This window comes from Motacilla alba, chromosome 2 (assembly GCF_015832195.1).
Source record: "Motacilla alba alba isolate MOTALB_02 chromosome 2, Motacilla_alba_V1.0_pri, whole genome shotgun sequence".
In the NCBI taxonomy this organism is placed as follows: Eukaryota; Metazoa; Chordata; class Aves; order Passeriformes; family Motacillidae; genus Motacilla; species Motacilla alba.
The window spans coordinates 100,928,251-100,944,436 of NC_052017.1; the positions used below are offsets into that span (position 1 = coordinate 100,928,251).

Genomic DNA, 16,186 nt, shown 5'->3' on the forward strand with positions numbered 1-16,186 from the left:
TAAATACAGACACCCACATGTCTCATTACCACAGCTGATACTTTATCACCCAACTCTGCTGAGAAAATAGAGCAAGAGGTTCAGTTCCTTTGTTCTCACCTACGTCATGCGATGCCCTCTGCATGGGCCCTTGTACTGGGAAGTCCAGGAGGCAACTCAAGAGGTAAAGCTTTGATCAGGCTTCAGGTGAGGGCTTTCAGACACCAGGATAAAATGCATGACTAAAGTCCCTTTTCAGTTTGTCGTAAATTTCCTGTTTCATTAAGCACCTCAGCTGTTCTTTACAGGTGTTGGACTCAGGGCACATTACCTGTTGGAGGCGACACTTGAGTTCAGTGATTTCCACCTCCCAGGCTGCCTTGTGCAGGGCATACTGCTGCTGGAGCCCCTGGCGCTCCCGCTCCTCGTCCCGCAGCTCCGAGCGGAAGTCATCCAGCAAACCCTTCAGAGCGTTCAGGAGCTTCCGGTTTTCACTTGCCTGATACAACAAAGCAGACAAAGTGCTGTCACTGGATGCTGGCTTTAATCCCCAGTTTCATTTTTTTAGGATGAGAAATGACTGTGTGTCCACTGCATGGAAGAGAAAGTGCCTGGGCTAACTTTTACATGAGAAAACTAAGAATAGCAATGTCTTCTCTGTCTACAGGCTGCTCAGGAAGTGGCTGAGTCACCATCCCTTGGAGGTATTTAAAAGATGTGTGGATGTGACATTTTGGGATGTGGTTTAGTGGTGGAATTGGCAGGGTTATGTTTATGGTTGGACTTGATGATCTTAAAGGTCTTTTTCAACCTAAATGATTCTGTGATTTTTCTTGTCATTAGCCCTAGTGCTGATGCTTCCTGAAAGCCAAAGACACTTGAGTTACTCTGCAAAAGGCATTAAGCATCTTTCTGGACTGAGGACATCATTAATAACTTTTTTTTAATACTGTAAACCAAAGCTAGAGTATCATTCCTGAGGCCTGTTGGATAATATGTATGTCTCACACATACAGTTGTCGCTCTGTATCAAATGCCAAATATTTGTAAACTACATAAAAATAAAGGGGATAATTTTTCAATGCTTTTGTATTACCAGATAAAATTGTTTTGGGAAATACAGTGAGGCTTTGAGCTGAGTATCTCTGCTAAGGTATTTCAGTAGTCTATATTCATATTCCTGGTCCACGCCAGGCAGTTGCACCCAGGTTAGCTTTGCAGCAGCACCCTTCTGGGTGCCAAAGGCTTGAAGGCCAGAGAGGCCACTTTTCCTCTTGCAGAGGGCATCAAAGAGCAAACCCCCATTCATGTCTTGTTGAGTGTGTCATGGCCATGCTGAAAATGTGGTCAGAACTCTAGTGGTAGCCAGGAGCCAAGAATGGAGCAAAGTTGAAAGTCTAGCCCAGAGCTGACATCACATATTCTTACTCAAATCTTATTTCTTTTTCCTTAGTTTTGGCATTTACATTCTGCACATTCTCTGGGCACTTGCAAAACCTGCCATTTTTATGTCAAATATCAAAAAGCATTTTCTAAATATTCATTCTGGATTAGTAAAAAGAACAAGTTTCTCACAATTTTTTTTTTGCAGTCATTGAATCAGAAAACAGAAATATATTATTAATTTGTCCAGAATTTAAATCAAATATTCCAAATGAGCCTCTCAAACACCAGGGAGTAGCCAGAGATTGTATCTGACAACTAGAAAATACTTTTATGAAAATTATACTTGACTAGCAGACACAGTAAGGGGCAGAAAAATGGGAAAACTTACTCAGAAAATTCAGCATCTAATTACCTGGTTCTCAGGAATGTGTTAACTCCATTGGGAAGGCCTAATTCAAATCAGCTGTCTCTATCCTTGCATGATAGTCTAATCAATTTTTTTTGTTGTTTTGTTTTCCCAAGTAAAGGCTTCCTGCATTCCCCCTTATCTGGTATTTCATGAAGGCTACATGGAGGATTCTTTGAAGACAAGTCAAGTAAACAGAAGTATGCAAAAATCTAAATAATTGTCATGTGCTTTTTCAATGGCAATACTTACAAAATTTTATGCAGACAACTAAGCTGACTTCATATGCTCATCAGATTTTTGGCATCGCTGAACTCACCTCACCCATTTTTGTATTCACTAATTATACATGCCAAGGTGCCTTTTTTCTTTAAAAAACAAACAAATGTGGTCTACTTTTTCCAAGCCATTTGATGCATCAGCAAAAATATGCTAGATGTAGGGAAATGACTGCAGGTGCTCATTGACTGACCTATCTGGTTGGGCTAATGAAAAGTGATGGTGTACAAGATGGGCTTTTGCAAGAAACGCACCCACAGAAGCAGAATTAATTCCATTAACATTTAATGCCAATTAGCAGTTTCCTGCTATCCAGCAGCAGTCTCCATATGCATATAAGATCACCTACTATTCAATATGCAATGAGATTTTATGTTTCCACTATGCATTTTTATTCTACTACCTAATTAAGACTAAATTCTCCAAACATTTCAAGCCCCTTGTGTAATAATCAGAATAAGAAGTCCTTTGAAGTTTTGCCCTTAATGTCACAACAGGAGCTGCTGGGTATTGGAGGCATCAAAATCTGGTCTCATACTCTTGGAAAACCCTGACTCCAAATGTCTGTGAAGTGCCACATTCAAGAGCCACGTTCTGTGTTTTCTGGTGTGCTGTATAAATCTTTCTCTGGCAAAGCAGTCAAAGGGCTCCACAAGAGAAATGAGGCAGAAGAAAAGCAAAACCAAATGACACGAAAGCAAGTTGCAGCTCTCATTCCTGTGCATACATTTGATAATTTTAAAGTCCTATAAAATTTGGTTTGCAAAGAAAGAAGATATGGACTAGCACATAAAGGAGACAAAAGAGCCTCATTGCAGGTTTGTAGCCTACTGTGTTGAGGGCATTTCTTATTTCTAGAGGCATTAAATCAATGTCACTGTGATGAGACAAGTACCCCAGGTGCCCCCTGGCTTGCTGGGATTTTAATTACCATGCCAATATGAATCCAATTTTGGTTACATACTTTGTACTCCTGCAGAGAAGTCTCTTCTGCGTGACTCTGTGTTTATAATCTGAAGCTGGAGAAGTCTGTGAAATTATTTTTTTTCTCTTTTGCCAAACTGGAGTGGTTTTGGATAGCAGAGAAAGTACTTTTGAAAGAATGTGCTCTGAAATACAATGTTTACATCTAGCCATGCTTTAGATTTGGTGGCAAAACAGCTTATCCATAAGACTAAGTTCTGTAAATACACAAGAAGTATTGTTATAGTCTTCCCCTTCCTTTCAGACACGTTGCACAGCAGAAATTTTGCATGGCTGTGATTCTCTGGACAGTCTTCCATGCAAGGAGATGGCTCTTTAGCACCTTAGCCGTTAAAGCTTAGAGGAATCTCACTGATTCACAACTGATCTAAGACAAGATAATTACAAAGGCTTTACAAAAGTTTAAAGACTTGTATCCACAGCTCTGGATTTATAGAAAAAACAGCTGACAACAAACAAAATCTTTATGTAGCCTCCAATGTAGGACAATGGAGCATTTACTAAGCTGAGTCAACCACAGAAACAGGAGCATCCAGCTCTAGCAAAGTTTTGGACAAGAGCAGTTTGCAGTTTGGTTCTGCTTTCAATCACAATTCATTCTTCTCTGAAAATTTCCCTTGAGAATTTCACTGAAGACTTTATCCACAGGCTGGTATTACGAGCAGTTTAGTAGAGCAGTCAATTAAAAACGCAAGGTCAGGAGCCTAGACAGCAAACCAGAACCATGTATTTTTTCTGTCTAATCAAAGATCTAGGCAAAAGATAAGCTGGATCTTGGTGCAACCCATTTCAGTATATTCAGGGCTTAATGACTATTCCTTTGGGCTTTTCTCTTAGCTAAGCTTTGAAAACAAACATTGTATGAACGAAAAGAGATCTAATTGGGGATTTTCTTGACACCCCTCCCAGCAACAACACCACTGTATTGTGTTTTAATGCTTTTTCCACTGTGACCACAGTCACAGTAGAGACTCCTTATTCCCTTATCTTACACCATCTAACAGGCATCTCACCCTTCATACTCAATTGAAACAAAGCTCTTCTTTATCCACAGGCTGTTCTCCCCTGCTGTGCCACCAGTCCAACTTGCTTGTCTCCTAAATACAAACTTCCAGCCTGGCTCTTAACCTTGCCTGACACTTTCTGCTATGCCCCCCAGCTACCAGCCAAGGGACAATGTCATGCAGGAAAAGATGAACTGACCCCTCTCAGACTCCAGATCTACTCTGCCTCTTATCACCTTAACTTTTTTCTCCCCTTTCTGCTCTTCCTTGCCTATATCCCTCCACACACTGTCCAAATAAAAGTCCCAGACAAGCCAGACTGGTGTAGTTTTCAGGCAGCTGAGTATCTCAAGTCATAGCAATATAAAATTAAAAGTTGCATGTTGAATTATGGCCTTTGGGTTTATAATTTTTCTCAAAACAATTCCACTTTCCAGGCAGGGTAAGAAAGTCAGCAGCAAGAGTGCAGTCTGAAAACACAAGCCATTAAATATTAACATTAAATGTTAAAAATAAATATGGGTAACCTCAGGTTGCCATAAGCCCTTTCTTTTTTTCTGACCTAGTTATCTCAGCCAGTCCTAGACTAAGTGAAAGTTTCTTTCCTGATGTGAAGTATGTGCTGATGCATTTCATCTTGGAGCTTGTCAGGCAGATTCAGCAACTTTGGGTTCTTCTGGGCAGGTGCAAACCTTGGAGACTTCCAGCTGCACCAATCATTCCAAATTCCCCATATAAACAGTGTTTTTTTCTAGTTGTGGGCTTAAGAAACCTGCAGAAAACCCCTCAAAACTCAGTGTGTTTTTCAGCACAGCAGTGCTTGTGAGAAGACGCCCTAGTGTGTGCAAGCAGAACAAATAATATTGCTTAAAATTAGAAATATTTAGCAAACTTATTCATTCTTGCAAAGTTGAAATAACACTCTTTTTCTGGTTGGGGAGCAAGGAATCTGTTTTATCATGACAAGTTCATTTGGCTATCATGCACTATTTATCATCACGGGGAGTACCAAAATGTGGTCAGTTCCTATAGATCAATTCTTCAAGCAAGATTAGCTGGAACTGCTGTGATGCATATAAAAATGAATTATAATCAATTTACTGCCCATTTCTGCCACCTTAACTGAGATTAATGTCCAAGCAATGATTATTTCAAAGTGTACATAATTCATTTGAATGTTCTTGGTTATTTTAAGAGCTCTACATAGAAAGTTAGTACATGACAGGGTTTGTAAAGAAACAGCATTTTGGTATATATTTATTTTACTAATTCCAGAATAAATCAGTCTACAGATGGAATGCAGTCAGGTGATGTGTTCATGAGCATCTCTTGCATGGCCTTCTACAGCCTTTTACCAGCAAAGAGCTTGCTGAGAGGAAGACAGTGATGGGTCTGGATGACCAGCAAGGTAGAATCTTTCCAAATGCCAGACTAATCAAATGAATACTAACTTGGTAGCACACTTCACAGAAAATAATAGTTAAAGAATATCCTTTTTATAGGATAGAGACTTCCTGTTGCCTGCTGCAACACATAGGCAGTTGGTACACAGGTTATCCATAATCATGAGGGTCTGGGGATTTCAAGGTGAAGAGCTCAGATGCAGAGACACAATCCCCAGGCCTGCAGTGACTCCAGCTATGTATTGTGATCAGAGGGAGTACATGTTTGCCTGAGAGCTGTAACTGTGGAGCAGGCTCCCAAGTCAAAGGCTTGGATAGAGAAGGAACATCAGGCATAAACACTGAAGACTTTTTTTCCCCTCAATTTGCTTTTCACATAGAATTCTTGCTCTATTCTGATTGCAAATAAATCCATGTAACACGATGGTGTCATATGAATGGTTTTCATTTTAAAAATATAATAAATCTGTCTTCTTTTTCTATTTGTATTGTTACACATAGATTAGGATAGTTAGTATAATAAATGTACAAAGGAAAAAGCTAGGATATATGGCCGTGCTCTGAGACACGGTCAGGGTACAGGAGATGCCATGGAAAAGTTGTATGATTTGATTTCAGGCTTTTTAAAACAAGCCCAGTGACAGGAAGGAACTTTAACATTGTTTTCCCATCATCTCTAAGGGAAACATTAAATACATGTGCTAGTTTCTTAAATTATTTAAAGGAAACAAAATCACATGTTCTTGCTAAAAGCTTGACAGTAGAGTACAATAGATGTGCTTAGACAAGAGGAGCCTGTAAATTCTGCAAACCATCACATACTGATAGATGTTTCTGGGCAAGCAGCCACAAGAGGAAATAGGATTTTTCACTGATAGCATCTGTCAACAGAAGAACAGTAATCACGTGGCTCGTGATTAAATTTAAATATAAATATAATGGATGAAATCCACTGTAATTGCTGTGTAGCTAGAAGTATTTACACAAGTATGATTCTAGGTGATTTAACACAGCATCACAGAACTCTCAGAAAATCCACAGTTTCCATTCCCAGGGCAAGATATATAAATGGTGTAGTACCTGCTTCTGCTGCTGCAGTAATTCGGCAGTCTGCAGCTGTGGTCCATGATCAGTGCTCTCCGTGGTGGGATGCTGGGAGAAATCTGTCAGTGCAAACACAACATCCTCTTCCTCCTCCTCTCGCTCTGCATCATTTGCCTTCTGCTCAGGCTGAATGCTGAAGTCTGGGAGGGCCTCAGGGTGCTCAGTCTAGAATGCAAGAACACAGGAATGCAGGAGCACAGCAACATGCTTTTGCCATTTACCTCTGGGGCAAGAAAACTACTGAAGGTCTAAGGGAAGGGACTGCATCTCTGTGGTGGCATATATTGACCTCAACTCAGGCCACAGAACTGATCTTTCAGTGATACATCACCTACTGAGTATGTGAACACACCACTATGCAGGCCTGCAACACAGGGGATTTATGCAGCCGGGATGGGTCTAATGTCACATGATGGATATAATCCATCACACATTAATCAAGAACTATACAAGGTACTGGTGTATTGTGTGATGAAGTAATGGAGATTAGGAAGTATCCAAATATATAATTTTATTTTCTGCAAAGCATGTGCAAAACATGGCTCCAAAAAAACTGGGATAGTAATAAATTAACCAGTCAAAAATCCAAACAGTCAATAAATGAAAGCTTTTAGGTATTAGAAGATGAGCTAATTTACACAGAAGCAAATTAACACAGCTGAAGTAAAGTAGAAGCAGATTATTTCTAAATAGCTACTCATCTCTTGTTTCTTACTCATATTACCACAGCAGATGAATCTAAAGATGTTTGTCAACCCTTTATCTAAGAAAACAAAACATTGGAGTATGCAGCTTAAGCACACTCCAACCAGACCTGAAAGGTTACTTGTACTGCCAAATGCAGCAAACCTTGAAAAATACTAGGTATAAAAGGACCAGAAATACTGAGAAAAATTACTTTGTTGCTTACCAAATGGCTTCAGAATTTCAGGAACCCACATAACAAATCTATTGTTCTCAAGAATTCAGTGAAAAATGTCAGAATGAGAAAACATTTTATTTTTTTTTTCTTTAGCTAAGAAGCAAATGGTAATCCTGGGTGTGCAACTCAACACTTCCTTCACAGTGCATGTTGGCTGGCAACCACACCCCTGCTGAGATGTGTCAGCTTGGGGATTCCAGGTTGTTATGTACTTCTGAAATTCCTGATCTTGATTTAGCCTTTACTTAGAAAAGCACCATGATGACGACTGATGTACTGCTGCTGACGGCGACAGACGTGTGTATGGAGAAGGGGAACAAATAAGGATGATTCACTGTAAGTTCCCACATGAAGCTGTATAATTCTCCTGCCAACACAGAAACAGAGCTTCCCTCCATCTGTATTGCTGAAGGCTTTGTAAGGAACACACTGTGCACAGGATGAGAAAAACAACAGCACTCAATCCATCTAAACAGATTTGACTCCCTCACCTTGCTAATGTGCTTCTTTCCTTTCAAAAAATTACTCAGGAGTCATATCTTTGAGACCTAGTTAATTTTTCATTTACTGTGTGAGAGTATTTTGGGACCAGCTGTTTGCACTAGTTAAGGGTTTCTCTTTAAAGATGGGTGATCTGTAACATATCATGCAGAATATACTTCAGCACAAGCCAACACCAGCTTTCATGTTTAATTTGAATCCCCTTTCAACACGTGCAATTTGAAAGCTGCTGGTGCCACATCATATTTCAAGTCTACACTTAAAGAAGGGACACCCCAGTACTCATCTGGGTTATTAAGGTGGGACAGTTACCTCTACTGTGTCCTCCCCTTCCTCCTCCATTCGTTTGCCTTGCCGCCAGTGTTTCAGCAGCCACTTCAATTTGACATACAGGAGAAAGGTGTCCTGCTTGAAATGCCTGAGTTCCTGCTGCAGCAGATTTTTCTCCTGACTCCAGGCCTTCTCCTCCAGTTTGTTCTGCAGAGTCAAGCTCTGCACTTCCAAGTCTTTTCTCCGCAGAGTCTGCATATGCTCCTCCTCCAGCTTAAATGGAATAACAGACAACATGTCAACAGGGTGGTGTCCTGGGGCAGTCTCCAGGACTTGTACTTCACTGGGTGAGACAAACTGAAATCTCTAATTTTCATCAGTAGTGAGCAGCTATTGAGTTTGGCTCAGTAAGTTCTTCAGCAGTTATGACTGCTGAGGAAATTAGAGGATAGCAGATGATAAGCTTTTCTTAGATAACCATATGAAAGTAACCTGCTGTGGAAATGGATATTTACTTCAAAGATGCACAAGAGCTCTGAAGCTGGTTAAACATTTTACACCACTCATATTTTCCTCCCTCTCTCGATTGCATCTCTGCAGTAGGTTCCCAGCAGAGGCACCAGCCCACACTGCTGTACATATCACACCTATTAAATGCATTTGCAGCCATTTGTACAAGGTGGGACCACAGCTGCCCTTCAGACAACTTGGAATATTTGCCTTGCAACTTCCCCACACAGGCACAGGTACAATCTGTCCATAGTTGCTACATCTCTCTCTGCCTCTGGAAGGGCAACACTTCTGAAGAAGTCACCTCCAGTACCTCAGATACCACTACTGGTCCCCCACTTCTTGCAGTTCATACTTGAAGGCATCTGAATGATACCACAGTAAACAGTCTCTCATTCTGGCATGACTTTATCTGGGACACAAGCAGGAACTGAAGAGACAGGAACAGATTGCAACTCAGCATTCGACATGTCTCAGCCTGACTACTAAAATCACCAAGAAAAGCTCATTCTTTAGAAGACACGTATAGCTACACCTGTTTCAATGCAAGGCCACCTAAAACATCATTCTTTAAATGTGACCCCTCTCCCTCAATATATTAAAAAATCAAACCATGGCATGACCTGCACCCAACAGAACTTGTACAAGTTAGTTGCACAATATCTTATATTGTGCATAGATGAGAAAGTGCTTCCACTTCAACCAAGCTGTGGCTTCTTCATAGATGAAGAAAATGCAGATGGAAAATAAGTACGGAGTCACTGTTTACAGGTGCCAACTTCTATTTTCCATTCTGCAGAACAAGAGCCTCTCCTTTTCCTGACCAGTTCCATAGATAAAATCTATGAAAGCCACAGTACACTTATGACCACAACAATCCAAACCATTGGAACACACCCTGCAACAAACAATGCTCACACAAGAATAAAAAATATTCAGGGACTAGGACTCCCTAGCAATAAATACAGCTAAGAAATATATGGTTGATTTTCATGGCAACATTCAGATGCTTCTGAAAGAGGCTAGCAGCCCATACGAGATAGTTTCCTAAGGACTTGCCTGCCATCTAAATTATGTGCTCCAGAATAATGCAAATTTTTTAGCACCTATGCTACTACGCCTTAAAAAGTCCCCGATTAAATTGAAATTATTTATAGTAGTGGCTAGCTTAAATGTGGTTAAAATGAAGCTTAAAAGTAGTCTGGAATGAAATTAGCCATAATGGCCAAAAAAACCCATACACACAACTCCTAATAACACTCATGGAGATTACACATTGCTAGTACACATCAATTTAATGCCATTAAACATTCCTAAAAATGAAAAAGTAAAAGAAGGGCTGATTTTAAATTCAGTTTTTATGGGAAGAAAGAAGTAGATTTGATGTTGATGACCATTCTTTCACCAAATAAAGTTATGGCTAAATACAGCAAAAATCTGAGTAATTTCCACCAGAAATCCTGGAAGGTCATAAAAAAGGAACATTATCAACAGAATGGGCATAATCTGGAAAAAGAATGGAGAATCCAGAAGATGCTTTTATTCTTCTATTTCTGCTGGCTATCAATATGAACAGCTAGCTTTGATTTTGGTACATTTTTTGTCATTTTGACAAGCTGTTATATTTCAAATCCCTGTGGTCATTAATTCTTGCAGAAGACCCTAGTGGAGGTAGATTTATAGAGTATGTTTTCAATGGATAGCAACTGCAGAAGAAAAGAACTTTAGGAGACAGGCATAGCTTCCAAAAAGCTTTCACAGCTGAGGCAACTAGGAAGGAAATAAATGGATCGGTTGCCTTCAAAAGCTCCAGTGGAAAGCTCCTGTGGAGATCAACTGGAAATTAAAGCTAGTTATGAAAAAATAGAGAGATACCACTTGGGCATAAAGAGATTAGTTGGCACAAGGAAAAATTCTTTACAGTATGCAACAATTATGCTGAATTTAGTCCATGAAGTAAATTTAAAAAGAAAACTTCAGTTAAGAGCCAAATAGCCTGCAGAAATTAGCAACAGATTTTTTTTTGCTCTAGGAGCTAGAGATCAGAAAATGATTGACTAATCTGTTCCAGCCTTCAAAAGAGCAGGGGGAGCTCATGTAAAAAAATATTATTTATTCACCAGCTATTAATAAGAAGATTGGAAGCACTGAGTACTGAGAAATACAAGAATGAATGTCCTGATTTGTTTCTCAGCTATGTGTGCATAGCAACTCCTCTGACTTCAGAGAGGTGCTGGATTTTCTTTTGGCTAGGAGGAGTCGGAATAAGGTATGGAGCTGAACTGAGCTCCCAGGGATCAAACTCACCCTTCCCCAGCTCACAGAGAGCTGAAGGATGACAGAATTCTCCATGCAGTATTCCATGTCTCTACCATGATTTCCGCTGCAGAGGGGAGGACAAAAATTCTCTCCACCAAGCAGAGAAGCCGGATTTGCAGTGGCAAAATGGGCTTGAGTTTAGATTTGCCCAGATTCCAGATTCTTCATTTACTCAGATGAGGTCACACAGGCACAGCCATCAGGACACAAGTTCCCACAGTCCTGACAAACAAGGCTCATGTCACACATCATGGTCATGCGTCTCTCCCAGTAGGTGGGTTTTGTATTTACCTGGATGATCCTTTCTGAAAACTTTTCTTGCTCCTCTCGGTGAAGTCTTGTCTCCTGCTCAAGCTGAGCCTGAAGCTCCTGTATCGATACATTCTGTACAGGTAAAACATGGGAATCCCTGAGCTGATCAGCAGGACAAAGGGAAAGGTTTAGCAGAAAATGTGTCTCGGGGGTGTAAAAAAATGAAAAAGAAAAGAGCCACGGGACAGACATCTGCACAACTCAAGATTATCAATAGTTAAAACCAAAGCACAGTGTGCAAATAAATAACAATGTCCTAAATCTGTGTGGGAATTTCCTGTGTGGCTTCTTCTGGAAACTAAAGCTGGAATGCTGATGTTACATATCGAATATTCTCTTCAGGCCTCTGCTCTAGGTTTGGACTTTAATAGCTGAGACTCCTGTTTGCAGGATTACATATTTGGTGGTGCATTTCTTCATCATAATCAAAGCTGTAAAATTTTAACACCTTTGCAGAAGATGAATCTAATGCATGCATATTAAACCTAATTATTTATTCATTTGCAACAGTTTTGATAGGGCAGTTAATGGGATAGCATTTATTAAAGCAAGTATACATAAGATCCCTTTCTTCAGATACAAGACAGTTCTTTGCACAAGTCAACTTCATCCTGTGATTTCTACTCAAAATAATTATAACAAAAATGTCACAGTGATACGCTGTGTGAGCCTGAGATCTGACCCAAAATAATTAAGTATCCCCCCTTTCAGGTCAAATACTGTTTTAATCTTAATACCTTCAATTTTATGTTCTCATTAAGTTTGGCATCCCATCAACTTTACTCCTGAAAGTTACTTAACTCAAAAATAAAGACCCAAGAAGGCAGAGTGAGACCTCATTGTTTATACTACAGTAATTAATCTTGTGGCACTTATATTTCTGATCAGAATTTTCTGTGCCCTTCACTTTGTGTCTCTCACATTGGTGCCAAAACTGATTTATGTACAAAAGTGATGCTCGGCTGGATGCCATCCTCTTCACGTGTGTGACCACAGAAAGCACTGCAGCACCAAACTCCTACTTCCCAGAGCAAAAATGTACTTAATGACAGGGTTGCTTCAGGCTTCAAAGTGCAATCCCAAATTCTCAGCTGGCCCACGTCCTGCGTGCTCCAGTCTCAGCAGCTGCAAGGACATAACAAAGGTCGTGGGACTGTTCTCCTGGGCTCTGTTGCATTTCCCCGCCGGCATCAGCCCCAGCATCCACCTCCTTGCCACTCCTCCCACATCCCAGAGCAAAGCCAGCAGCTGCTTCTGTTCAAGCCACACAGCCCTTGTTGGAACATTTTGGTTATTCAAAATGTAGTTCTCCCTGGAACAGACACTCCTCACCTGTCCTCTAGGGAAAAATGAGATGAGATGAATGGAAATATCCCAAAAACTACCTGCAGGACCACACTCTGCTGAAAACCAAAAGTGGACCTACACAGACTTTCTGGGCCCTATCAGTTCCTTCTTTACTTGAGTCATTTATTGACTTGTGCATGTCTGTTTTGTACCTAAGGAAAATATACTTCCATCCTCTGAAAGGCACACATAAAGTGATTAAGAGAACATTACCTGCCTTATCAATTTCATCTGTCTCTGTAATGTGTCTGCAGACATTTTGTAGTGCATAAGGTCAAAATTTGGATTTGAAAAGAACTACTTGTGATGGGATTTGTCAGTTTTGCACAATCATTAGCAAATTCTTTATTTAATTCTCTTATGCAATAAAGGAAAAATTACTTTCATCAGGAATGTCTGCATTATTTTATTCTGATCAGGCTTCTTTAGGAATATGGCAAACAAGAACCAATGTATCAGTTCAAATAATATATCAAATCAATATGTAATTTAAAAAAACCTCTCCGTTCCCTTTATGAATTCAAAATTATTAACCCATCCAATATTTTTATAAATATGCAGCCCATGCAAAGCCAGATTTCAGGAAACTTCAGTGCTAGGATTATGTGGGAACTGTTGAAATTACTGAAAAGAAGTTAAATATATCATGAAGGCAGATACAGTATTACATGCACGCTGAGGCAAAAATCACATCACGAATGCTTTGCCTCTTTAAGGACAATACATTTTTGTAAGTCCTAAAGTAAATTTAAGTTGGAAAACAGCTAGTGCATGAATGCAGAGCTGCACACCTTTTACCTTCCAATGCAACCTGAGAACTCTTCACAGTCTAGAATAATTTATGTCATTTCTACCAGAGGCATTGGGATGTCTCCACTGCTAAAATCACGGGATGTAAGGTTGTTTAAGTGTCTAATAGATTGCTGCTAAAAAAATCTATTAGGCTTGTGAATGAATAATACTTATAAATGTATCATGTAATATTTGTGTATGCAATTCAGGTACCTGATACTGCACTGATGGATGTCTGGATGCTTGTATGTGGAAATCAGTCCCTTATCATATAACCAGCAGGCACAACTGTGGTTTTGTTTTGTTTTGAAAAGGAACATTACTACAAAATGGACACAACAGTTGATAACCTGTTATATTCCATTCTTTTTGTTTCCTTTGTTCTCATTAAGGAGTGTGCTACACGAGGAACAGAAGACATCTCGAATACGACGGCCACTGCACAACGTGCTGACATCACAGAACAGACAGACACTCACTACAACAAGACGTACAAACACAATACCATGGGAACTACAAGCTAGTGCTACTCTACCACAGCACCACGGAAACAGCTGCACTTCAGCCACAGCTCAACACTGACCAACAGTTTCCCATGTATCCAGTCATTGCATTACCAGACATACTTCCACTCCTGCCCCCTCAGACAGGCACTGCCAAATCCTTCTGCTCAGTCCTACTATCTCACCTGTTATCACTCCAGAACAAGCTAATCCATGCTGATGTCTTTACCTCAAGAGGATGCACAGAGAAAAGTCATCCTGGGGACTTCACCACCGCTCCCCCCACAGTACCGACCCCTTCCCCCCCCCCCTCAGAGTGCTGACAGCTTTTTGGGTTACTTTGCAGCTCACACAATCCCACATATCTGCCACGACTTGTTTTTACAAGATTGCCATCCAAGACAAGGTATGGCTGGGTTTTATTTGTCTGCTTTCTCCATTTTACCATAGCTAATTGCAACCTCAATTCGCCTGCAAACCTAATCAATTTATATGCAACAACCGTGAACATGAAATTTCATGGAATCTTTCTCTTAAGCTTCCCCCCCACCCCCGAAATGATCAAACAAAATAAAGCCTGAGGAGGCAGGGTAGAATGATGCTCTCCTGCATTTGCGTGCAATTTGAAGCAAGTCAAAAGATGAATATTTTATGCTGCTCCTCTAAAGCTACATTATAATGCTTTGATATTTGGACCTTACATTTGAACACATAGTTTAAAAATTGCTACTTTTTCACAGATTGACACTGGCCATTGCATTTGTCAGAAAGCTCCAATGCCTTTTGTTATACCTTTTACATGCAATTCACATCTAACTGAATTGGCAGAGGCTGCTTCTGAAGATGTACTCTTCTTCCCACCCCTTAAAAATAGACTACATATATTTCATCTGCTAGTGTAGAATAGGCAGCTGTGTGGTTATTTGTCTGTGCTTACATGAAAGTGAGTTTGGGAAAACACAGAACACTTCACTCCAAGTCTTTAAAAATCCATCTCATTGTATGGATAGTACACAAAGTCTCACCAAGTTTAGTTAGGACTCAAATATCCAGATTTACATCATAAAGGGTCTTTTAAGCCATTACACTGTCAACCTATAGAGAATCTTACATAGCAAGAAAGAATACAATACATCAAAGTAAATTATTCTTGCATCCCCTAATCTTGGTGGGAAGGAATAATCACAGCATCAGTTTATCTTTCTTCTTCGCACAGCTTTGCATTGGAGGAACAGTGGACATAAGACATACAACTCTCTATGTGGTCCTTGGTTGTTGTTGTTGGGTTTTTTTGCTTTTTTTACCAGAAGAAAAAAAAAATCACAACGTGTAAACCGTTCACTGTTTCCTTTCTGGAAAAACAAAACCTTTAACCAGAAAAATGCATGTGCAAATTTTCAGCACATGGCTGGGAGCCACTGCAAAAACCATCCAGCTGAAAAACACATGGAGTTATGAAAATTGCACAGAAACAGCACCAGGTGAAAACCAGAACTGTCAAAATATAGATCAAGATTCTCCTCATACATCCAAAATGGATCCATACAGAAGTTTTGATTCAAAGCAGGTGGTAAATTGACTTACCTAAGTAGCACGTCACTGTATCTGGTTGGTCCACACTTAACCCAGTAATTAACTTAGACTTATACATTCCTTATTGGCATGATAAGTAAGGAGAATGGATAAACATATTAAAAGTGGCTCATATGCTATTCCTATTTTATTACTAGTCCTTGAGGGAAATGTGTTGTTTAAGACATGCTCTCACCTTCTCCAGCCTAGTTGCTTTTATTTTAAATCTCTGGTGACAATTCACTCCTTTTACATGAATTCCCTTCAGTGGTTCTTTTTCCATAACCTAGGAGTGTCAGAGATTTTATGGTATTTTTCTACACAGAACTAAATGTGTAAGTCTTTAAAAGCCGTGTATGCAAACAATCAAAATCTGAAATGCAGAGTGCTTTTTCCTTTGATATATACTTGCTCAGGAAAAGGCAGAACTGTGATCCTCTGAAGGAAGAGAACTAGGAGAACAGCTCAAATTTAGAGAAACAGCTATTAAATGCCTGATCCAGTCATTTGAAAGAGAGAAATTTTTCTTCTTCTGAATGTCTTCTTGCTTCTGAATAAACAGGAAGCAACTGCTTGAGCAAACTGCCTTTTGT

General features: G+C 39.9%; 1 protein-coding gene across 10 annotated transcripts in view; it reads right to left on the bottom strand.

Annotated features, from left to right (window-relative positions):
* Positions 1 to 16,186, bottom strand: part of MTCL1 (microtubule crosslinking factor 1) — a 101,424-nt gene that overhangs the window by 20,547 nt on the left and 64,691 nt on the right. For 4 of the 10 annotated variants that reach the window (XM_038162598.1, XM_038162617.1, XM_038162587.1 and 1 more), the window contains 4 exons: positions 11,359 to 11,481; positions 8,281 to 8,511; positions 6,522 to 6,710; positions 311 to 478 (listed from right to left, as the gene is read on the bottom strand). In XM_038162598.1, the coding sequence (XP_038018526.1) occupies positions 311 to 478; positions 6,522 to 6,710; positions 8,281 to 8,511; positions 11,359 to 11,481 (711 nt within the window). The remainder of the gene's footprint in view (positions 1 to 310; positions 479 to 6,521; positions 6,711 to 8,280; positions 8,512 to 11,358; positions 11,482 to 16,186) is intronic. The other 6 variants (XM_038162607.1, XM_038162626.1, XM_038162577.1 and 3 more) reach the window with 2 other exon arrangements.